Source organism: Esox lucius, chromosome 4, assembly GCF_011004845.1.
Source record: "Esox lucius isolate fEsoLuc1 chromosome 4, fEsoLuc1.pri, whole genome shotgun sequence".
In the NCBI taxonomy this organism is placed as follows: Eukaryota; Metazoa; Chordata; class Actinopteri; order Esociformes; family Esocidae; genus Esox; species Esox lucius.
The window spans coordinates 20783848-20808146 of NC_047572.1; the positions used below are offsets into that span (position 1 = coordinate 20783848).

The window sequence follows — 24299 nt, forward strand, 5'->3', positions numbered from 1 at the left end:
TTCTCATGTTATGTGATACAGCGAACACGTTTTATAAAAATGTATATGTATCAGAGGATTGATGGTCCTAATAAACTTAAAAGCAAATTAAGTGTTTTTTACGTGAAAGGACAAAAAGTGACATGAACGCGAAAAACTAGTTAGCGAATGCCAGCTAACACGCTAGCGTGCTGCTTGTTACTGCTGGCATACGGAAAAGTAAACTAGAATACCTCCGTCTCGACAAAATATAACAGCGAAAAATACTGCACACGTATATTACCATCGTTACACAGCAAAAGCTGGTTTCAAAAACAGATTTGGAAATGTTAGGATTTGAAAAATAGTACCTTATGTGCGGGATTCCAACTCCTCCCTGTAAGATTTTGTACAGCTTACTTTCATATAACAGTTGAGGATGTCTGGCTTTCTGAGATTCCAATTTTACAGCTACCTCCTGTGAAACAAAATAACCAGCAAGTTAGTAGTCGATCGATAACTAAACATGTATATTAAAAAATACCTTCAAATAGCCACGGTTGCTAGGTTAACGTGTTAAAAATCATTGAATACAGTTGGCTATGATGGCTACCGACGTAGCTAATGTTAGCTAACAAGGTAGTTGGTGCTAACTATCCGTAAAATCAACAGTTACACAGCCGTATGAAAACGTGATGTTAATTACCTCTCCATTTGTAATGTTGATTGCCAAGTATATATCACCAAATGATCCAGATCCAATTTTTCTGACAAGCTTGTATTTTCCACCGACAATGAATTCGGCTTTAGAGCCGCTACTGCTTGCCATATCCTCGAAATCACGAGCAACCCCGATCAATTTAAAATAGGATTATATGGGATTGCTCCGTCAATTCCCCTATTCGGCCAGTTCGTTATCAGAACATACAGTCCTCCGTTGTGGTCGTGGGCGATGTACGCTACTTGAAACAATCTAACGTTAGCTAACTAGCCAACAGAATTTGTTTGTTTTTGCTATTCGCTAGTTAGCTAATAAAAAAATCCTGATAAATCTTGAAAAATAAAATCAACTCATTTCACGAATAGGGCAACAGAATTCTTCTGAAAACACTCCCAATAAGTGTCTTGTTTGTGCGTCGCCCAGTGTGCCTTGGGTAGCTAACGCGCTAGCTACAGCAGCCCGCTAGCGTCGAGCTATCGAAAGGACACCAGCGGAACGGCGAAGCCCAGTTCGATAATCTACTTGAACCACCTCCGCGAGAGGGGCAATATTCTTCGTTCGTCAAATTTCCGCTGTATTTTAAAATGTCGATGTATTTTCCTCTGTATAATATATTACGGTAATCAAGGGTCGCTGCTTTCCTTCAAAGCGCAACCCACTCACTCCGCCATCTTCTTGTCACTACTCCGCCGTCAGTCTCGAGGTGATTAGCTTCTGTAGCTAGGTAGCTACTACTAGCTTAGCTTCAGAACAGGGCGCAGGCGGGCGCGAGGAACACTGGGGTGTGTATGGGGGGGTTGCAGGCAAGGGACGAGCTGTGACGTAATGAATTTGTGGTTGCGGAAGAGGGCCTTGCCTAGGAAGCAGGAATATAATCATAAAATTGATATGCTATATTATATAACAGTTATTATTACACGAAGTTTTGTTATATATGCATTGCAAGTAGTGTTTAATACATCAAGTAGTATCTTAATGTTCAGAAATACCCGCTGTCCTTTTAATTTAAGTCCAATATAAAATCTAAACAGAGATTACCACACGTTACAACTTGACATTAGAGAACATATTTTGTTAACGTCAGGTTTAATTTACCGTACTGACTGCGTCATTTTAATAATTGTCATTAGCGTAACAATGGTTCACTGGTGCCACCTATTGCCTCAGTGTTAAAAGGGCTTTGTAACAAGAAAAGAAAAAATCATAGCACAGAAGTTTTTGTCGAAATCCCCAAATTCATTTAACAAGCCTGTCCAAACACATAAACTCGTGAACTCAAAAATCCGAGTAAAAGGCGTACTGAGGGATGTGTTCAGATTAATTCGTTTTGGGCATATCTAGTTCACAGACGACATAAACGTAAATAGTCCCATAGATCTGTCGTGAAGAAATGCGACCAAGATTGGTGCTTTGGACAAATCAGTTTTTTATATGTTGACTACGTTTGTTACCGCGTCTTTCAAAGTAAGTTTGGCTGGATGTGTCTGACAACTCGACTTTAAGAATTTTACAAAACTACGCGATCGACGGTCAATTAAGGTTTGACTACAATTCCATTGACAGCACCATACACAGGAACAGCGGCACTGTTTGAAATGTAAAACTGGACAAAACTCTCATCATGATTTGATGAATAATATTAAAATCAGTCACCTATACATTGCATTAAGGACAATTCGAATTGGAGGGTGGTGTGCATCTTGTTTGGATAACTGTAGCCATTGTAGCTTTCCCCAAAATTATACTTGTTAAAATAATAATTGTAATAACTTGGATTGACCATTCACATTATAAATATAATGTAAGATAATAAAAAACAGCACCTAACAGCTTGTGGCTGTCGACATAATCAATGCATACTTAATAAATGAAAAGAGAAAAGGGTAATTCATTTTAAGCACTGCATGTCATCAACTTTATTGTATGCTAAGCAGTCAGCATTTTGTATCTATTCAACCATTAAATTACTTGTTTAAAACCTTTTTCCACATTTAGTTTTTCTGCTTTTCTGCGTGGCTGGCTGACAACTCTGTTTTTATGTTAGCCTTTCTCCTCAAACTGAACGTAGACAAGACGGAGCTGCTCTTCTTTTGGGGAAAGACCGGTATGCTCTAAAATATGGCTGACAACTCTAGAGTTCCCATCCCAGAATGCAAAGAACCTTGGCGTGACTCTGTTGACAGCACTCAGTTATTCTCTGTAAACATCAAGGTATTGAGTCGCTCAGGCTATATTATAACCTTACATCCCTAACAATCCACCACCTCTGGTCTCTTAAAAGTCCCACCTGTAGAGGAGGCCAACTCTGTCTCAGTACAGTCAAAGCACTTCTCTGTTCTGATACCCCAAAGGTGAAACCAGCTTCCCCTTGAAGCTAAGAGAGAAGAGCCCTTGCCTATTTCCAAAAAGTTAAAATAACTCCACATCTGTCCATCTCAGGTTCCTGGTGAACTCAGATGGTTCCTGGTGAACTCAGATGAACTCAGATGTATTTTTGAGGCACCATGTGGATAACGTCCCTAAGAACAGGAAGGTGCATTGGGACAAGATGTGTTGTTTATCCTTCTTGACCACGTTGGTGTGGTTAGACTATTTAATGTTCTTAGAGTTCTATTTCTTATCACACTACCCATACAACCAGGAAGTATTTACCAAAATCTAAACACTTGGATGAAAGCACATTTTCAAGCCAACAACCACATTTGAGCTTTATGGTGCCAGACCCACCACAAGGAGTTACTAGTGCAATATTAGACACTAAATGTCTGACTGACATCCTTTTCGTCCATTGACCTGTTTTTTGTGTAAATTCATATTTTGAAATCACAGTCATCCAGTCACACACACCTTATCTATGGATGTGCTTGGGTTTCGTTCACACTTATTTAGTGGTAGCCACAAGGCATAAACTGGGGTGAAGTGGTGAATTGCAGTTTAATGTCTTTAGTTGTTTATGAAATTGACCCACTAGGATGTATCCTTTCAAGGGAATATTTCAAAGAAAATGTACACCCTAACAAAGAAGACGGGCCAGACCAATGTGAAACATGCTGTGAGGATCTGCCCTTCCATCGCATGTTGGTTAGGTAGTGGAAGGCACCGTCAACCAGTCATTAAGATGCTTTTGGATGACCCACGGTCCAAAGACATGACTGTATTAGAAACCATTTATGCGGTGGGCATGACAGGGATTTTTTCAAACAAATTCCCTTACCAAATTGATAAAAGGCAATCTACAAGATGAGGTGATGCAAGTGAATGTGAAAGAACACTTGCCTGTATTAAATTAGAAAGTCCTTTACCCGTCTTCTTTACCTGTTCATCTTACATTTACAGTGTAACCTGCGTTAGGAATAAAAAACATAAAAAACAGTTAAACTCTGCCTCTCATTTCAATAAAAGATTGCTGTTTTGAAAGTGACGTAACAGTAATGTAACTGCATTCAACTGTTATATTTTGGACACAGTAACTGCAGTGTGCAGTTCAGTTATGTTACACTGCATAAATACTGCAGTAAAAAAACAACAGTGCTATTATGGACGCAACACTGCACTCTATTTGTGGTTATCGTGTACTACAGTTATACTGCACCTCTACCTTTTTTATAACGGGATTACAATATTTTAGAAGATACATGTGGGTGTGCATTTAGGGGTTTATTGATGACATCAACGACTGCATGCAACTGCTGATCTACAAATCAGCTTATTTATGACTTATGTCATAAATAACAACTCATAATTGTTAATAGATCAGTCAAGGAGTCACAATATACCCATGATAAATTATGGTTTAGATTCTCATAAACAATGCCATTGTATCCAGCAGACCGCGGCTCACTCCTCAAGTATTTCTAGTCATTTCTCAAGTATTTATGTAGGTCATCAGTTGACATGTTTATTTGTTTTGTCATTTTATCCACTTTCTTGTCCCCCTTAATTTCCCTGTCTGTTGTTGTGGGGGAGGCAGAGAGGCTAGAGTGGAGAAAAGAGAAGGAGGGAGTGCAGTGATGGGGGCACACATAAGCAGCATCCCAGAGATGAGCACCACACGCAGCTTTAAAAAAGAAGCTGCATTTTGTCATGAGATTCTATTAACAATAAACACACCCAGAGGGGTCTGAAAACTAGCCAAGTCTCACTACAAAGTTTCCTGTTTTGCATTTGGTAACAGTGAATATAGCATCCTGAATCATAGATTTGGCCAACCCTCCTTTCCTTGCCCCTCAAGACATTCCCCCTCCCCCTACTGGTTTCATGTCTGTTAAACTCACTCTTGCCAGTAGGGACATAGTTTCCTTTATTTTTACTCTGTCTAGGGCTGCCAGTTGGGATCATTTCTATGTTTAACTCGTTGTCTGTGTGTCTGCACACAGACAACGAGTCTCTAGGCATGAAGCCTATCATTATTTACCCTCTCCCACATGCTTAGTAAGTTTTTGTCTTATTATTGCTGTTGTTTTTTAATAGGCCATTCTGGTAGGCCACACAGGTCGTATTGGATGCAGTTGAATCAAATTGTCTAGAAGTTCACAAAGATGTTCTCCAGGGTTCCCTTTGGGGTCCTTTGTTGAATACTCTATATATACATTATTTCTGTAACTCTGAAATAGTGTGACTTAAATTTTCCCTCTCTTGCTCAAGTGTTGGCACTTCTGCTGTCTGATTTCCAACCACTTTAAAATCCCATGCTAAATGTAAATGAAATTAAATATATACTGTATATTTATATAGATGATCTCAATTTTATTACTCTGGGTGGTTCTGTTCTAGAACATGTTTCTTCCTACATATATCTTGGGATTTGCTTAGATTAAAATTACTCTTTCAAAACACGGTGAGGATTAGAATTGGTTTATTTTATAAAAAGAAATCATGTCTGTCTTCTCAGCATAAATTAAATTGTACATGGCACTTTTATGTCAGTGTTATATTATGGAAACATTCAATGTCAGTACTCAAACATCTAGATACAGTCTATCATGGAGATTTGTGTTTAATACTGAAAGAATGAAAGTCCATCTAAAAAGAAAAGAGGATATTCAGAGGGTTCTTCAGAATGAATTGAATGATTCCTGAAATAACCCTTCCAGGTGATTCCTTTTTTATTATAAACTGTTGTTTTTTTCAAGTAAGTGGGCTAAGTACACATTGTTATTTACAGCAACAACCTGGGAGCAATTGGGGTTAACAGTCTTGCTCAGGGAGTGTACAACAAGGTTTTTTATCTTGTCGGCTTAGGAATTAGAACCGTCAAGCTTTCTGCCACAGGCCTTCCTTGGCCCTTGACTGCCCCAAGTGACTTTATGGCCTATAATCTCTCCTCAGTCAGACTACCAGCAAGCCCTGTGGTCTTGTGGGATTGTCCCTGCCCTTCAATGTTTACTGCATTTCATTGTACTGTACATGTTCAAGGACAAAAATGTTGAATCCAATCCAATATATTGTAGCAGTGTAAAGGTTTTGATTCCTTTGGCCTTAAAAGTACCTGGGACGAGTGGATGCAAAAATCTCATAACATCAAGGACCTACCATCAAGTTTCACAGTGCAGACAATATTCTCTTTAAGCATGTGAACCGCAAACCCACCGATAGTATCTATGGCCCTTAGAACTCAACATTCATGCTTGGCCATGCACACCAGTGATGAGCTTGGCTTTAACAGGGTTAATATGTTTAACCTTGTGCGTCCCTGCTCCCTTAACACCTGCATGATGTTAGTAATGATGGCGATGGTGAGTGAGTAAAGCCACAGATCACCATTGGCCCTGGCTGGCCAACACACTGCTATGTGGCAAAAACTCAGGCAATGAAAACAAACCAGTAGGGAGGAGGGATTGTAGGAGAGGTATTTGACCCCAAAAGCCCCATATAAAAAGGCAGTCTGGATAGCAAGGGAAACACACACCTGTACTCAAACTCAGAGCAATACTGTTTGCGACCATGAAGCTTACAATACTACTCTGCGCTACTGTGCTGCTCTCTCTCTCTGGTGAGTAATTATTACCATTATGGAATAACTCGCAAGCTTTTGTGGCATGTAATAAAATGTCTAGGTAATTAAAAAATGTCATAGTCCAGCTTATTATGTACTTACTTTGATATGATTTTGGCTTTCAGGAGAATGTGAGAATGTCAGAAAAACGATGTGTAGGATAACTAGCTATCGACGTTCATGGCAGTAGAATAGAGTAGCAGGTGAAACGCCTTTGTCTACACAAGCATTTATGTTTAGACTTTTCCTAGGATCTATGAAGTTGACAGTCAGAGAGCTCATTTTGTGGGAAGTCACAGAACAGACAACATCGGAGACCTCATGCTATCAAACCCAAGATGACATGTATCACTCACAAATCCTGTCATTGGGATAACTGGGCCTACATGTATTTAACTGCGTCATTTTGCTACTTGAGAAAACATGGTAACCGTCAGTCGTCTAGATAACAATAAGTCCTTTAAAAAAGTGGAATGTGCTCTTTGAAAGATCATTAACAAAAGGCATCTTTTCAGATGGCAGTTAAGCAACGTTTGTCTGATAAATAAGCCAACCTGTTTTCCCACAATGAATATTATGACTCGCATCAAGAAAAAGTGAGTCTCTTTGACTTTCTTCTTCGTTTTGCAGTTTTTGCCATGGATGACAAGAAAGTCCCACAGCCTAGAGAGGTGAGATACATTAGGAATAGCTACTCTATGGAAACAAAGACTTTGAGGATGTATGTATAACACAATATGAATGACTGCCCTTCCCGTCCCTGAACAGGCGAGGTGTGATGTATATAAAGGAAACATGTGCTCCAGAGAGTTTGATCCAGTGTGTGGGAGCGATGGCAACACTTATAACACAGAGTGTGTGCTGTGTCAGGAGAACAAGTAAGTATTAATCACAGGGATGAAGTCATTTACCAAAAATAATGTTTCAGAGAACTATTTCCTTTTTACAATTTACAGAACGTTAATTATTCACGCTGTCTTTGAAGCCTCCACATATCACTGAAAAAGTGGTGGCAAACCAAACAAAGAGGTTGGGCATTGCATTATTAAGAAAATATTAACCAGAAACATGAGAAAATAAGAGGATGCAGCAGGTGCACCTAGCATCAATGACGCATCCATGAGGCAACTTGGCATTACCACGTTCCAGAAACATTTGCACTATCACTGAAGGAACATGACCTGTTGACACTTATCTATTGACTGCAGCTGGACATGTACTAGACTTTGTTTACATTTATTTTATTAGTTACATTTACTCTCGTCAACCATAATTTTAATAAACAGAAAAAAATAACTTAGATATCATTAGTTGACACATATTTCCAATCATTACAATACATTCTATTTGAGAGGTAGACTCAATATTATAGTCCAAAATCCTTGATTTGGTTTAGCACTGTACATTGAATTCAAATTTCTACATTGGAATCTTCCATTTAAAGTTGTTTACCGAACACCTTTTCACAGGCTCAAACAAAAGAATGTCCTGGTCAAACACAGAGGAGTGTGTGAGGCATAACAGGAGAGTCTCAACACGTCTAGCCAACATTGCTGAAAGCACGGAGTGCCAATGGACACCAGCAATGGACACCAGTAATCTGCTGATTACTATAAGCAAATAAAATAATGAAGCATGAACATCGTTGACTTCTTGTTGTTTGGAAGGGGCAGTGCTCTAGGGCTGTATGGTCATCCATGTGGGTGTTTGAGTGAGGGAAGACACAGGAGAACCAATCAGTTAAAATTGTACATCCCCTTCATTGAGACATTGTGCAGGACAGCTTTTTCAGTGGGAAGTCAGGAGGACTTTGGGCGGTCAGCCAGGCTAGGTCTAGAGGGTCTTACAAGCCAAATCATTATGCATCACAGATGCAGGAACGTTATCTCATTGAGGCAACACCTAAAAGGCAACCTTGTGATTTGCTGATGAAGCATGGCAAACCATATCACACAGCCTCAAAATAAGAATACTACAGAAATGCATTACAATACTTTTTTTTTTTTTTTTACATTGTCCACTGAAAGGATTTTTCAGTCAGCCCTATGCTCGCTTGAGTTTCAGCACCAATGTCTCCAACAGGGCCAGGATCTCCCCAAAGTATCCATCTTCATCACCAAGGACTTGCTCTGTGAGCACCAGCTCCTGGTACTGTTCCTGGAGGCTGCTGAGGGATGAAGACAGGGCATAGTCCTGTTGATACTGAGTTTGACAGTAAGGCATCATGGCCAGGAGTGTTCTCAGGGCCTTCTCCCTCCAGTCATGCTCTGGGGAAGTTAACAGGTCAGGCACCAGGCCGCACCAGCCCAGCTCTACTAACACCGGTTGGAGGGAGACCTGCGCATACTGACGCAAACGTTCATTGTGAGAAGCATCTGGAATAGGGTCAAGCCCGGCCTGAGATATCAGCTCCTAGAATAGAACATTCATAGAATAGATGTTCAGACAGTAACACATCATTTGACCGCACATGACTAACCTCGCATCCTTTGTCAAAGTTTAAAAGTGGCCCTCACCTTTTCATTGATCATGTCATAGAGGATGGTTACAATCCTAACACGGAGGGCTCCACCCCCGGAAGCTCGGAAAAGATCGCTCAATACCTGCAGTCCACCCAGTTTAAGGAAGTGGCTTTGGGCAAAAGGAAAGTGACGTAGCAAAGAGGCCACAGCAAACAACGCCTGTTTACAGGAAAATACACAAAATAAGAAAGAAAGGTTTATAGACTGGGGTATGGTGATGTTTAAGAGGTTATTAAAGGGACTTCAGATTTCCTCTGAAGCTGTTCACGGGATTTATACCAAAAAGGGAAAAACAAGAAAGTACTAATGAATGGATTAAATGAATGGATTTAATTTTGGTAATAAGAACAGGACTTGCCTTCTTTTTAACAGACATGGGTCTTGGAGTGGCAAGTAAAGTCAACAGCTGCTGTAGGGCACCACTTTCAACTGCCTCTATCTGCACCACCGGGTTACTAGAAGGATGGTGAATGAAAATGTCACTGACCAACAACAACAACAACAACAAAAAGCATTCCGTCTTTTGGCTGGTATTTACATTCTAACAGTTCGTATGGGTTAACGGAGAAAAATACCTGGACAGAGCTGACCCCAAGACAAAAGCAGCACTCTCTTCAAGACGATAGTCTGTGCTGTTTAAAGCATCAACCACAAGTTTCAAGCCTCCCCTTGACGCCAGGTTCTGTGCATTGTCCACCTGACAACATACAACCAGGAAGTTGTTACCATATAATATTACTACTATAATAACTCTAATTACTACAGATTCTCACAACACACAGTTAGGTATTTTCTATTGTGTTATAATTTACCTTTGGCAGTTACTACTACAGTATATCATTGCTTCTCACCTTTTAAAACAGATCTACAGTTGGGGGGCTTACCTGATGAACAAGGTATTCTAGGTCATTCAGAGCTTTAACCTTCTCTTCCACTGTGGCGTTGGAGCTGTTGAATTGGGACACAAGTCTGCTGATAATCTGAAAGTCTGACTCCATTAGCATGTCCAGCTTGGCCATGTCTCTCTTCAGCTCCTCCATGGGACGAAACTTGGCCTTCAGAGCCTCCTGAAGACACACACAGAAACACAAGACCACAGTAAGGACTAGTTTGGAGAAATATATAATCAAACATAGAGCTGGTAATCAAATTTTCTCAGCTGTGAGAAGAAACTAGACGCAAAAAATGTAAGCATACATTGGCTTGTTTTTCTTTGTCACTGGTTTCATTATCCACTTCTTTTAGATTTTTCAGTGCTTTCTTCAGCTCCTCAGTGCTGAATGATGGTCTCAGTGGGTTCTCTTTCTCCTGTCTGACTCATAGAGAGAAAAGCCTTTGGTGAATCTGATGTAATCTCAAGCCAACATACAATAGCGTTCAGGCATCTACTATACAATGGGTACATTCTTCTTTTTTTTTTTTTACTGGTTTAATGAAGATTAGCTGATCTAAAGGTTTTACTGCAGCCTCCTTTCATACCTTTGGCCATCTTCTTGGTATTTGAGAATGTGATGTCTCCCAAGTTTGACCTCCCTCAGACCAGTCTGGAGGTTTAGCCTTACATGAGAGCCCCTTGAGACAGCTTGACCTGAACAATTACCATATTTTACAATTATTTTCATTCTTCCACAGATATTATTTTCCATGTAATGTAATCCTACTAGGTTATCTGTGTGTATTACGTGACAAACCTGTGCAGTTCAAAGTAAGTACCTGGTTTGAGGGTCTGCCACTGATCTGTGGAATGAAAAACCTCCCGATCCTCAGGATCTGCCTCTTCGTTCCCATGGCTGGCATCCTCCCGGCTGATCTCAGGGCTCTCCACAACAGTCAGAGCAGAGGGAGACTAGAGGGCCAGCATTATATGAAATAATTATACAGACTCCTATTATCAAACACAAGCTACATACAGCCGCATTTGTAATATAGCTATTAGTAATGGTAACGATAGAAACTTTCGACTACTCACTTTCTCGCTGAGCACATGAAAAAATGTAAAACTCAATACGAAAAGCATGAGTGCCACATTCAGCATGGTGGATTTACTTCCTCTTCTCCGGCGTCCGATGAACATACTTGCTATAGGCTAGCTAAGACTACTGTATTGATGGCTACAATATGAATATGATAACAGTTAAGGTTAGAAAACAACACAATTCATGTGTAGACTGCCACTATTACGATGCATCGTGTATTTATGTACTCAATTGCATCATTTTAGATCCCAGCATGGACGTGTAAAGATGACACTTGTCAGAAAGTTCAACCCGCCCACAGTTGAAGTCACAACAAACGAGAGCCAATCAAATTTAAAAGCGTGTACTTCGAATTTGATGTTAAGCGAATGGTTAACGAATAGACTTCTCTGACGCATTGACAACAGATTTCGTAAAGATTTTTGTAGTTTTAAGCCGTTTTGCGGTCAGAGATGTACATTTCAAAATACTGCACTTCATATGATATATCCTGTGTATAACTAGCTACATTTCTTGATATTGAAGATGTATATTTTGTAAGCAGGAGGAAACAAGTTTTACATGTTTTTTTCATTTTAGAGTATTTAACAGCATATATTATTGTTGGGTTAAACTGGAACACCAGTCCATTACAGAGTCTGACTCTAGTATTTCATCAGATTAGAAGTTGATGTATCATGTATCTTCAGTTCCTTCATGGAACGAAAGTGGGCCGTGAGTATAGATAATGGCCCTGAGAGCCTCCTTAAGACGCACGGATACACAAGACCACAATATTTTCATAAAAAACAACGTATTGAATACTTCGCCAGTTTAATTAAGTATTAACTACATTTTATAGTAAAACAAAAATTCCTCTTCCAACTGTGTGTACTTTTGGTTGTTTTACTTGAACCCTTGGTCCTTGCTCTGACATACACATCAGTATTGGGATATATATATGTAAAATGATTAGCCTTTCCAAATCATGTCCAATCAAAATACATTCCACAAGTAGACTCAAATCAAGTTATAGATTGTGGTCAAGCATGATTAATGGTAACTAGATATACTTGAACTCAATTTTGTGTAATGGCAAAGGGTATTGATACTTATGTAAATGTGATATTTCAGTTTTGTTTTCAGAAATGTCCAAAAGAAACTGTTTTTGTTTGGTTATCAGGTATTGTGTCTAGACTGATTAAGGGAGGGGGGGGGGGTCTACAACAACAAAATGGGGGAAAAGTTAAGGGTTCTGAAACGCGTTTTACTTTTCAAACGCATTTTATGTGTGGCAACATACAGAATTATTTGACCAGACATTTTTAGACAAGATTTTATAAGATTTATATGTACAAAATCATGTTGAAATCAAGACACAGATAGTTCAATTATTTTCTATAGATCCAGAAAAAAACAACTTACCTACTAATGAATTAACGTGGGTCTATCGTGGGTAAAAAGTTCTGTTGTTGTGGCCTTGACACATTCCTAAATGATAAAGCAAGACTAGAGGGAATGGCATCAAGTACAACTGATGAATCCTTAATAATTACAGCAATCTTGTAGCATGACAAGAATTCCTCAAAATAAAGTAAAATACCATAATCTTATACTTATTGGGTTCAAAGTACTGCAAACAGTTTTTCAAATACTATTTTATCCATCTTAATAAATCTGTTAACATTGCAAATATGCAGGCTAGCTAAATTATTTATATTGATGGTTGGTTATAAATGAAAAGAAAAACAGATTTATCATCATCTTTTGGGGTTAAAAAATAAATACTGAAAAAAATCCTGACATAAACAAATCAATGTATTTGTTGTACATTCTATTTATTTTACATGAAATCGCTGCATGTTAATGAACCAAACTTAGTTCCATGTTGTCTTTATTCATATATTCACAAACTTAAAATATTTAAAATGTTAGTCCTTGATTTCACAAATATACTGTATAAACTCCCAGCTACTGCTGTGAACACTGACTTTCCATAGTTTTTTGGGAGGTAACATGGATGACTTCTTGAGATTTTAGCTTCTTTTTCTTTTCAACTCTTCTTTTCCTGTCTCCAACTTCCATCTCCACCTCCAGCTCCTCAGTCTTGATTTTAAAGTCAGCTGAAAGAGAGCTAAAGACAAACAATTATTTGTATAAGTGCTGTCAAATAAAAGTCGCAAAAATTATGTTTACAATCCTGTCTTCAATTTCTAGTGTAGATGGTGTCATACAAATCAAACCAATTAGATTAAAACTAAAAGGTTAATTCTAAAACCCACTTGACAATATGCAATGACAGTGCAAAGAACATCAATTCAACATTAAACCAAAACCGAAAGCTGTTTCCAAACGGAGCATTTTGCAAACCAATATTTGTTATTTGCACCTAAATTACAACATTAATCAAATACATTCAAAGTAAGACGTTACATGCTGACTTGTGGTAAAATATGGTACATTACAATAGAACCATCCTTTAAACATTGCAAATGAATGAAGGCAGGGAAAGGTTAGGCAGCGTTGGACGAGTGGTGAGAGCACAAACAAAGCCCAGGGTGAGGAAGAAGACCAAGAAACCAAAGTTGACAAAGCAGATGAGAGACAAAGGACTGCAGGGCCAGGAGGACGCTCACCTGGGAGGGTTAGGGATGGTGGATGGCGGCTCCTCACAAATACGGACACACTTGCCGGCCCTGGGCAAAGCGGTGTTAGGTTCAGGGTTGTTGGAGGGTAGCTGAGCAGTAACAGCGAGCCTCTCCTCTGTTTCATTTCGCTCTTCCTTTGGCTTGGACAGGCCCACATCTGGGACCATGGGCTCCTCTATCTTCACCTCTGGAATATGGCTTGGCATGTCTACAGGAAGCTTCTCACGCTTGCGCTTCTGAATTTGATTCATCTCTAGAGAGAACAAATGGAATTAATGTCCCTTACTGGCTCTCTTTTAAATATCTAAGTTATCACAGCAAATATTTGTTCAAATACTTTTTACGATTTCGGGTAATTTACCATTGGGCTCATATTTCAACCTGAGCTCTTCCACTTTGACATGCAGCTTGATGTTATCACTCTGGCTCTGCTTGAGTGCCCTCTCAGCACTGTAAAGCTTCCTCTCCAGCTCTAATGCTCTTTGACTTTCAGAGAGTGACTTCATCCTTTGCATAGACAATTCATCCCCAAGCCGCTCTGCGTCCTTCCTACAGAAACAGACCAATTGGTTAAATATCATGATGTGGATGCCATACTTTAATGCAGACAAGGGCCAGGAGTTAGACTTTCTCGCCGGTCTGTCTATCAGTTTGCACTTACTTGTAATCTCCTTATACTGGCTTTAGACACTCGCAGTCCTATCCTTCCCATCCTCAACCTGCCTGGACAAGTTAATACTATTCTGGTCTTGTATGGTAAGAGAAGACAGGAAGATACGTTGTGTTATTTTTTAGAAGCAGGATTCTACAGTGCCCCATTAACTATGGAGTTACTTCTTTCAGAGGAATAACGGGGGGGGGACATTGTGAGGACAGCTCTAGCTGAGGACAAGCCACCGAAAAACACTTTGAACATGGCTCCAGTCCATAATTCCTTACTTCAAAAATATTTGAAGTATGAACTAGCCCAGGCTAGTGTGATGATGTGAAGTGCGCTTACTACCAAACCCGTGACAAGAATGGACTGAGTGGTAATGGCAGATAGCGCTGTTCTTTCTGCTAGGAGCTTGATGTGTTTCTTGGCACGTGACACACCTTCATGCTGCTGCATGTTGGAGTAGTGATAGGTATTTTTGATGTGCTGGCTCTCTTGACTTCGTTCACCCTATTGCTTAAATACTGAGCAGGAACCATAAAAACATAAAATCTCCTAAATAAAGCCCCAAATAGTATGTCATGTCAATTCCTGAAATTCACATTTAAATGGAACCTATTACCAGGCCTAATTATCAGGTGTGATTGAGGCAGAAGAACAAAATGGCACATTGCCTGCTGATATTCTTTGGCTTTGTGTAGCTAAATATATATATCTGTGTACCTACAGTGTGGAGAACAAGTATTTGATACACTGCCGATTTTGCAGGTTTTCCTACTTACAAAGCATGTAGAGGTCCGTAATTTTTATCATAAGGTACTCTTCAACTGTGAGTAATGGAATCTAAAACAAAAATCCAGAAAATCACATTGTATGATTTTTAAGTAATTAATTTGCATTGTATTGCATGACAAGTATTTGATACATCAGAAAAGCAGAACTTAATATTTGGTACAGAAACCTTTGTTAGCAATTACAGAGATCATATGTTTCCTGTAGTTCTTGACCAGGTTTGCACACACTGCAGCAGGGATTTTGGCCCACTCCTCCATACAGACCTTCTGCAGATCCTTCAGAGGCTGTCGCTGGGCAATACAGACTTTCAGGTCCCTCCAAAGATTTTCTATTGGGTTCAGGTCTGGAGACTGGCTAGGCCACTCCAGGACCTTGAGATGCTTCTTACGGAGCCACTCCTTAGTTGCCCTGGCTGTGTGTTTTGGGTTGTTGTAATGCTGGAAGACCCAGCCACAACCCGTCTTCAATGCTCTTACAGAGTGGAGAACAGGAGGGCTCATTAAAGAAAAACTAACAGGTCTGTGAGAGCCGTAATTCTTACTGGTTGGTAAGTGATCAAATACTTATGTCATGCAATAAAAAGCAATTTAATTATTTAAAAATCATACAATGTGATGTTCTGGATTTTTGTCTCTCACAGTTCAAGTGTACCTCTGATAAAAATGACAGACCTCTACATGCTTTGTAAGTAGGCAAACCTGCAAAATCGGCAGTGCATCAAATACGTGTTCTCCCCACTGTATGTAGCCTATGCAAAGGCACAAGAACAGCGGAGGGCGATCAGACGCTGGCCAAGTTGCTGCACACCTGCCTCTCAGTTGCAGCCCAGAACACACACTGTGCTTCGGGCAAATGAGAGGCACCCGCAAGTGGCGGGCCGGGGGCCTAGCTGGAGGGGATTCAGCTGGGGAGGGAGACGACTCAAAGGTCCACCCGGGTCACCCAACAGACATACTGTGTCCTAAACCGCCGATAACTCACGCAGAATTTGAAAGTTGCATTTTCAGAAGGTCTGTGTAGTAGGTCCCATCTCCGCTGTCTGCGTCCACTGGGGCCGGAGAAGGCTGCGCCTTCAGTGTCATCTGCATGGACGCAGTAACCACAGATTAGCGTGTTTTACGCAGTACTCGGTGAATACTGGCAATTACATGTGGTTGGTCCTTTTGTTTGTTTTATTTTTAAATTAAAGTAAGCACAAAGAAGAGGAGTTCACCTCCACCTTCTCCAAGCGGCGCAGTTTAATCATGAGGGCCTGTATCTCACTGTTCTTCTCTGAAAGCATGGATTGCAGGCGCTCCAGCTGCGCAGGGTCAGCCCTAGAGCCCTGCAGTTGCATCAGAGTGGCTATCTGAACCTGAAGGAAAAGATCCCATTAGTGACACCAAACCCACCCCTGTTACAGTCTCATGCTGTCATTAGGGTTCATTACAAACATCAGGACATGTCTTGTACCTTCATACGATGTAACTGTTGTTTGGAGAAGGCATGCTGCTTTTGAAGGGACTGGTGCTGTACTTTCATGCTGATCAGCTGTCTCTCCATCGCTGCTCGCTTGTCCTCAAGCTGAAAATTAGATTAACAGGTTCAGAAGCATGGGTCACCAGAAAATGCATTCAGAGTTGCTCATGAGACAGACTGCAATGGAACACTCACCTCTCCAAATAGAGAATTTCCCTTGCTGTTTGGATCTTGTGCCTGTTGCAACACCTGATCCAGTTGAATCTGGAGATCTTGGTTGGTTTCCCGGGCTTTCTAAAAACAGGCAAATGGTTTCATTAACATGAATAACTATGAATGTAGAGCAATTTACAGACGTTTGAGAAATTAAAGGAAAAACCTGAATAAATGAGTGGAGGAACATAATGAATGCACATGCTTCAATACAGGTGTACTGCAAGATACAATGAACAAAATAATAAATGCAACACTTTTGTTTTTGCCCCGATTTATCATGAGTTGAACTCAAAGATCGATTTCTCTTTATACACAAAAGGCCTATTTCTCTCAAATATTGTTCACAAATCTGTCTATATCTGTGTTAAGGAGCACTTCTCCTTTGCCAAGATAATCCATCCAGGTGAGGCATATCAGTATGCAAAGGAGAAGTGCTCAATAACACAGATTTGTGAAAAACATTTGAGAGAAATAGGCCTTTTGTGTACAGAAAGTCTTAGATCTTTGAGTTCAGCTCATGATAAATGGGTGCAAAGACAAAAGTGTTGCATTTATTATTTTGTTGAGTGTACAATTAAGCAATTAACAACCTATGATGCTCTGTGGCATGTATAGAAACGCTGAGCAGGCCCAGTTGACCTTGATTTTGGATCAAGAAATCAAGAATCTTTTGTTTACCTCCAGGGCGTTAAAATAGGAGACGGCTTCTCTCTCACGGTCTTCCTTCTCCTCAGTGATCTGCTCCAATTGGCGTTTAAGGTTCGTGTTGATCAGCACCAGTTGCTGCTCTTTGTACTGGGCCTCCTGAAGTGCATGTTCCAAGGTGGCCTGAGTTGACAAAACAAAAAGGCTATTTATACAGTATATTTAAGCCGCTCTGAATAAAAGCACCTGCTAAATGACTAAAATGTTAAATGAACTCTGAAAACAGAAAGTGTTTCCAAAATCTCCAATCTTTATAGATCTTAACAGAAAGGGTTATATTTTTGCTAGTATGGCCATCACCTTTGCAGCTTCCAGGTCCATCTTCTCCACCTGCAACTCCATCACCTCAGAGGACATGGTTTCATGAGCCCGCTCTGTAACCACACGTAGCTCCTCCATCTTGTTGTTCAGAGTTTCTGTCTGGAGCTCCAGTTTATGCTTCAGCTGCTTCTCACTGAGCTGTGCCTCATCCAGTTCACCTTTCACTCTCTCCATCTAAGGTCAATCACACACACACACACACACACACACACACACACACACACACACACACACACACACACACACACACACACACACACACACACACACACACACACACACACACACACACACACACACACACACACACACACACACACACACACACACACACACACACACACACACACACACACACACACACACACACACACACACACACACACACACACACACACACACACACAAGTAAGTATCAGCTCAAAAACAACAACTCCTGGTGTCCTTGAGAGTATTTCATTATTCCTTAATTCATAGTGCCGCAAAAATACGAGAAAATAAACGATTTAATTTTAGGTCATTTGCCCACAAGCTGAAGTTCAGCAGAGCAAGGCAACACATTAAAAACACACAAGCAAGTCTAGATCAGAACAGATGAGGAACAAGAACTTTAGTTTTAGAACAGCCACCTTGTCCAAGTCTAGACCTAAACCTCATTGAGATGTTTCACCAAGAAACAAGCAGTTTGTTCTCTAAAACCAGGGATTAAAGCAAATAGAAAATCCCATGCCTTAAGATTCAATTAATCTCAACTATTGAATGCAGAGTCATGTTAACATTCCATGTCATGTAGAAAAGCCATTTTGAAGATATTAACTAAGTTCAACTGAACTTCTTAAGGTCACTTATTAAGTAGATGTATAGTATTGACTGTAAGTTCTCTCAAATCCAGTCCCCTTGCTTAGGGGTCATGGCTGTCCACATAGGGATAACAAATGTTACCATGGGAAGAAGGGCAGAAAGCAAAGTTCTGGTTACTTAAAAAAAAACGTTGAAAGTGTTAAAAAATAAGTAGACACATTGGACCACTTATAGTTTAAGTGGCATATGGGTGGCATGTAGTCTAGCAATCAGAGCAACTTTTATTAGGTGCCCCATCTGCAGTGCATCAAATGCCATTAGAGATACACTCTGGGATTCACTTTTGGCCACTGGTTGTAAAAGTGAGCCAAAACACGGCAAATCATATGTATCATCAAAACCACTTGCTTTCACACGTTCATGTCAAGGTGAATTTCATGTTGAGGTGGAGTATGATAGTGATTCAACTGACACATTATGCATATATAAGCAACATATTACACATCCAGCTCAAAATGGGATTTATTTAGTCCCAGATCACGACCTTCACCAAAAAAGTAACTTTTATTAAGACCGAGGGAAAGGGTATTCGCCTAAACAAATGACCATGTAGGCTACATTCATTCACTTTTAACAATAAAAACTCTCTCCAAAGTGTCACTGAGTTAAAGCATGTCCGCACGGAGGAGTAGGCCAAACGTCTTCCATGATTCGGTGATACTAAATTAAATATTACAGGAAGGGTTTACCTGTAGTCATTGTGCACCAACAGTTAGCGTAAGGGTTTAATTACTTTTTCACATAAGGGTCCAGGATGTTGTATCACTTAAGTGAAATGTGTGTTTGTTCACACAGGACCTCCTTTATCTGATATTACGTTTCATGTTAGCACTTCGGCTGATGTGATAACATGCAGTGTAACTTGTTCACAGCACTATATCTCCCAAATACACCCAACTCTTTTCAGAGATTACACAAACCTGTTTCCTGCACTCATTTAGCTCCATAGTGTGGTTTCTCTCCAACTGTGATTCCTGATGCTCTAATTGGAGCTTCTGCTGGCTTTTGACAGATTCATAGTCGCTGCGCAAGCTGTCCAGCATGCGACTTTTTAGCTCCAGTTCCCGTTGCAGAGTGTATTTCTCCTGCTCCAGGCCCTGAGGAAAGACAAACAAGAGCCTTTCTTTAACTCTAAAATAAACCCACTGTTTTCTTATACACACTTGCTTCAGCATCTGAGGCATTCAGAATATAATTAGCCTGCTTTGCTAACATGAAATAATACATTGGGCACTTACCAAAACATGGAGTTCTGCTGAACAACTACAATGGATGTCAAGTCTATGTGCCCATATTCAACATTTTTAAATAACGGCTAAAATCAAGACAAAATGTAACATATTATTTAACCTTTATAACAACAAACAATATTTCTCTGAAAAGTTACAAAAAATAAAATGCCTGGTTGGCATAAATGTACACACCCTTTATAATGGGTATTGCAACAGAGAGAAATTTGCCTGTCACCGGTCGTCAACTGGAATAATTGTGATCAGATAAAATTAGCTGTAGAATTTCCTAAAAGGTTTCTTGGCTGCAGAGATGGCCATGGTCCATAAGGAGCTTTCAAAACATCCATGGATGTTATTGTTCAAAGGTAAAGATCAGGAAAGGGATATACAATTTCAAAATACATGTTACCTAACATAAATCTTTGGCCTTGATTCCAAAAGATGTTTGGTGCAAAGCAAACAAGGCTCAACACCTGAAGTACACAGTACCTGCAATCGAGCATGACAGTAGCATCATGCTATGGGGCTGCTTCTCTTAAAAGGGCTAAGTTCAGGATTGAGGAGACAAAGAATAGCTCCAAATAAAGATATTTGGGCACTTCCACAAGTATCAGTGGCACAGTTAGTAAACCCTCATTGTTTGTTTACATTACACTACATTTTCAGAGAAATATACAGAAGACTAGAGATGTTGTGTAAACTTGCTGATATCAATAGCTCGAGGTCCCACCATCAGAGTTAGCAGGCGCCCCATTTTCAATAGTCCCCCCAGAGTCTTGCAAGTGTGAAGACCATTGTCAGAACAATACCACATTTCTGTGCAGAGCATACACATATTGCTTCATTTTCCAGCAATTGATGGCCACAATCCTATGTGGTGTATCTTGAACAAGCCAATGAAAATTCAAACAAGATGGGAAATCATTTTATTCTCTCTCATAATCTAAAAAGAAAACGATTATGCAACAAGGCATTGACATTAAATTTCATGTAATTGTCCAAGAAAATAATCTGCAATATTGTTGGTTATAAAATCTAAAAGGTAAAAAAAGGTCTTGCTGTTTCCTCGTCAAATCATTTTAAGATGACGTTCAGAGGACAGAGACCTCCTCCAAAGGTTTTTAAGGAGACAAGAAAATAAGTGTGTATTGAATTCTGAATCTTTCCGGGAATATATTTCCTGTAGATTTATTATTTAGACTTTTAAAAAATAAAACAAAATGTTTTTTTATTCTGAAGGGCTTGATTTTAAGCCATAAGCACATATTTTAGTATTGATATACTGAAACAATCCATCAACATTCCAGTAATTTCTGAAAGGATTCAATGTGACATGTAATATAGGAAAGTACACCTTTTCTTTTTGTAGTTTTTGCACTCAGCAGTGCTTATTTTGCAACAAGTTATACTGCTTATTGCCTATTCATAAACTGTAATAAAGACAGTTATCTTTAAAGATATCACTCATTATCCGAGAACGAGAAGTTACCTCTACAGTGTTGGTCATCTCGATTTGCTGCTCCTCCAGCTTGTTCTGCAAATCCAGCTGCCCGTCAAGCAGCTGAAGGCCATATTGGGCTGCTTTCTGCAGTGCATCCTCTGTTTCTTTCAGCTTACATTGAAGTCGCTGGATCTCATCTCCTGATGTAGACATCTTTCTGAATTGAAGAAAAGCAAAATCATAGAAACTAAATAAGACACCCAAGTCCAGCAACGTTTAATATTTGGTTACCAGAGGTGTAAAAAGTACAAAGTAAAAGTACTCAACTAGGTTCGGCTGTGTTCACCACTTTTAAAAAGGAAGAGTGTAAATTATCAATTAAGGACACTGGTGAGTTATGAACTCTGTTTACATGGTCATTTAACCCTTCTTTAGGAACTTCCCAAAACTGGTGAACACAACCGAGTACTTCTACTTTGTACTTTTTACACCCCTGTTGGTTACGTAGGTGGTCTTGCTGTAACGTATGTGGACGTCTTTTCTTTTATTATACACCTGATACCAAACAAATAAGCATACAAAAAGTTCTACAACAGTATTAGCATATATAACAATACGATTTAAACTATTCGGTAACGTCATCAAGAAACACTGAAAAAACGATTGACGCGATGTGGCAACGGATTGTAAAGACTACTAGCAACTTGTACCAAGATCTGTGAACAACACTAACATCGGATAGTAACCATTTTCATCCTGGATGAGCTGAATACATTAACTAGTTAGCTAGAGTTATTATCGTTTAGCTAACTGTACAGTCAGTACTCACTAACTTTACCTCGCGAGGGTACACATTTAGCTAAAGTTACTTAACTGTTGCAGCGAAGTAATCAAGTGTAAAATGTTTTTGTAAAATGCATTATCACGTTTCAGCTAGCCAGTATATCTTACCAGTAAGTTGTCACAAAGGGTAAATCTGCCGATTTTCTATAAAGCCGTGTCACAAACACATTAGCTTTTTCGATCTCCGGGTTAGAACACAATTTAAATTTTGCTCCAGTCACAAGCCAAATATCGCGAGACAAACGTTCATGTTTGTTGAAAGGATTCCAGTAATAGAGCAACCAAGTCTAAATGGCGTATAATGTACACGTAAAATGTATTACATTTTACTTATATATTTGGTTCTTAGACATGTGGTTATGTTAAGGTTACCGTTAAGATACACTGGACAAATAGGAAGGGTTTAACTATTTAAATTAAAAGATGATCTTTTTCGAGAGGATCAAAACAACTGAATGTGACTATTACTACTAATCTACAAAACATATTTCTTCACAAGTAAAGACTGGTCGTTAGTTAATAAGTAAAATAGATGTGGTTTTGAAAGATCTGTAAGACGTAAGCAACGGCTAGCAGTATGAACGCACTTGGCCGACTGCTGATGGAAACCCACGAGTGAAATTGGCGGAGGTGGTTTCTAGTAAGCTATATACCCACAAAGTCAGAAAAACGCTAGAAACACCATCTCCATAATTTAAGGTGTGGTTAAGAACACATTTTCCAAATATGCGGAATATTTTAGGTGGGATAGATAGATAATCTTCGCGTGAGTCGGATATTTTCGATGAAATGCGAGAATTGCAGACATTGCATTCGCTTTTGTGTTTGGTAGTGGTGATGTGGATGCCATCAAATTTAAACTTCTAATACACGATTTAGTTTAATAACGTCATAGGTAAATTATTAGATACGAGCGCAACATTTTTATTTTCACATTCACAATAATTGTATTTTTGGGATAGTTTTCTCAAATATAGCCTAAGGACTGAGTGCACAAAGGCTAATGCACTAAGATTATGTTTTACATGTCCCCATATTGCATAAGAAGGGAAAATTAACTGGTATATGCTAACTTTTATTATTGACAATAGAAAAAATGCCTGTATTGAAATTTCTTATTTACTCAGTTTTAAATACACAAATTCGAATTTGTTTGGTGACAGCCATATTGCATACAATACATACATTAGACTTTTTCATGGTCACAACAATACAAAAACCTCTAAAATACAGGACATTTTTACATTTAGAGTAATATACTGTTTTTGTACTGACACCCCTTGGGCATTGAACACACAACTCTGGAATTGTAAATGCCATTCTACCAACTGAGGTGAATGGGAGCTATTTCTGTTTGCCCAATATGTAAGTAGACCTACGATGTAAAGATGCATTTAAAGATCCAGTCTCAATTGTTGGCCACTGGTGGTAAAAGTGGCACTCTCAAACCTAAAATCGCCACCAAATTGTGTATTATGTTGTGTATGTGCCAATTTGTGCCCCATTATAACCACTTTCAAACTTAGAATTGTATGGCTAACTGCAGTATGCTAGTGATAGAGCATGGATAATGCACAAGCAAAAAGTTCTACCATATAGTATTAGTTGCACAGTTAGTGAACAATTATGAAACAATGGCATTGACAGTTTATTTTTTCTGAGAAAATATCAATTTGTTCTCCACTTAAATATTGTTGGTTTAATATTATGAGGCAAAATAAAATTATTGGTTGAGTGGAAACAAGGAGTATTGAATTCAGTCTTTCCAGGAATATGCCTATATTGGGAGGTTTCATTTTCTTTTGTTGCTATTTACAGAAATCCCAGATCACATTTTAAACTAAAATTCCCAATTGATTCAAAACCGGGGGAAAAGGTGTCCTGCATTATGTGTTAATGTAGGCTACATTAATACTTAAAGTCCCAGACTGCATGTTTAAGCTCTAAATAGTCATCCACCCAAAAGAAGAAAC

General features: G+C 39.3%; 4 protein-coding genes across 11 annotated transcripts in view; 1 reads left to right on the forward strand and 3 right to left on the reverse strand.

Annotated features, from left to right (window-relative positions):
• csnk1a1 (casein kinase 1, alpha 1) overlaps positions 1–1490 on the reverse strand; it is a 28075-nt gene extending 26585 nt beyond the window's left edge. For 5 of the 8 annotated variants that reach the window (XR_002196698.3, XR_002196697.3, XR_002196696.3 and 2 more), the window contains exons 1-2: positions 665–1490; positions 330–436 (exon numbers count right to left, since the gene is read on the reverse strand). Coding sequence is in view for 3 of the 8 variants with exons in the window: in XM_010899185.4 (XP_010897487.1) it covers positions 330–436; positions 665–787 (230 nt within the window). In the remaining 5 variants the exon portion in view is untranslated. The remainder of the gene's footprint in view (positions 1–329; positions 437–664) is intronic. The other 3 variants (XM_020045999.3, XM_020045998.3, XR_002196699.3) reach the window with 2 other exon arrangements.
• Positions 1491–6562: 5072 nt separating this feature from the next.
• On the forward strand, positions 6563–8228 carry si:ch211-195b11.3 (KAZAL_FS domain-containing protein). Its single transcript, XM_010899158.4, has 4 exons — positions 6563–6671; positions 7305–7345; positions 7443–7552; positions 8144–8228. Exons 1-4 carry the CDS (start codon positions 6623–6625, stop codon positions 8193–8195), a joined length of 252 nt encoding a protein of 83 aa, XP_010897460.2. The 5' UTR covers positions 6563–6622; the 3' UTR covers positions 8196–8228.
• On the reverse strand, positions 7895–11474 carry sil1 (SIL1 nucleotide exchange factor). The gene is made up of 9 exons (XM_010899146.5): positions 11166–11474; positions 10910–11042; positions 10676–10784; positions 10394–10508; positions 10081–10263; positions 9772–9893; positions 9555–9651; positions 9191–9355; positions 7895–9086 (listed from the first exon to the last, which is right to left on the reverse strand). Exons 1-9 carry the CDS (start codon positions 11268–11270, stop codon positions 8718–8720), a joined length of 1398 nt encoding a protein of 465 aa, XP_010897448.1. The 5' UTR covers positions 11271–11474; the 3' UTR covers positions 7895–8717.
• Positions 11475–12968: 1494 nt separating this feature from the next.
• On the reverse strand, positions 12969–22580 carry spdl1 (spindle apparatus coiled-coil protein 1). Its single transcript, XM_010899137.3, has 12 exons — positions 22435–22580; positions 21532–21700; positions 19731–19907; positions 17929–18123; positions 17602–17751; positions 16903–17001; positions 16702–16812; positions 16463–16603; positions 16231–16331; positions 14161–14348; positions 13788–14052; positions 12969–13285 (listed from the first exon to the last, which is right to left on the reverse strand). Exons 2-12 carry the CDS (start codon positions 21694–21696, stop codon positions 13123–13125), a joined length of 1755 nt encoding a protein of 584 aa, XP_010897439.2. The 5' UTR covers positions 21697–21700; positions 22435–22580; the 3' UTR covers positions 12969–13122.
• Positions 22581–24299: the final 1719 nt, after the last annotated feature.

Bases quoted from the DNA above. Each gene is read 5' to 3' on its own strand.
- sil1 (XM_010899146.5), bottom strand. From the start codon at position 11,270: ATGTTCATCGGACGCCGGAGAAGAGGAAGTAAATCCACCATGCTGAAT. The intron at 9,894-10,080 runs GTAAGCCCCCCA...GTATGTTGTCAG, and splicing joins TAGAATACCTTGTTCATCAG to GTGGACAATGCACAGAACCT. The intron at 9,087-9,190 runs GTGAGGGCCACT...GTTCTATTCTAG, and splicing joins ATGACATGATCAATGAAAAG to GAGCTGATATCTCAGGCCGG.
- si:ch211-195b11.3 (XM_010899158.4), top strand. From the start codon at position 6,623: ATGAAGCTTACAATACTACTCTGCGCTACTGTGCTGCTCTCTCTCTCT. The intron at 7,346-7,442 runs GTGAGATACATT...GTCCCTGAACAG, and splicing joins AAGTCCCACAGCCTAGAGAG to GCGAGGTGTGATGTATATAA. The intron at 7,553-8,143 runs GTAAGTATTAAT...ACCTTTTCACAG, and splicing joins GTGCTGTGTCAGGAGAACAA to GCTCAAACAAAAGAATGTCC.
- spdl1 (XM_010899137.3), bottom strand. From the start codon at position 21,696: ATGTCTACATCAGGAGATGAGATCCAGCGACTTCAATGTAAGCTGAAA. The intron at 16,813-16,902 runs GTGAGTGTTCCA...TCTAATTTTCAG, and splicing joins GAAATTCTCTATTTGGAGAG to CTTGAGGACAAGCGAGCAGC. The intron at 16,332-16,462 runs GTGAACTCCTCT...GCGTCCATGCAG, and splicing joins GCCGCTTGGAGAAGGTGGAG to ATGACACTGAAGGCGCAGCC.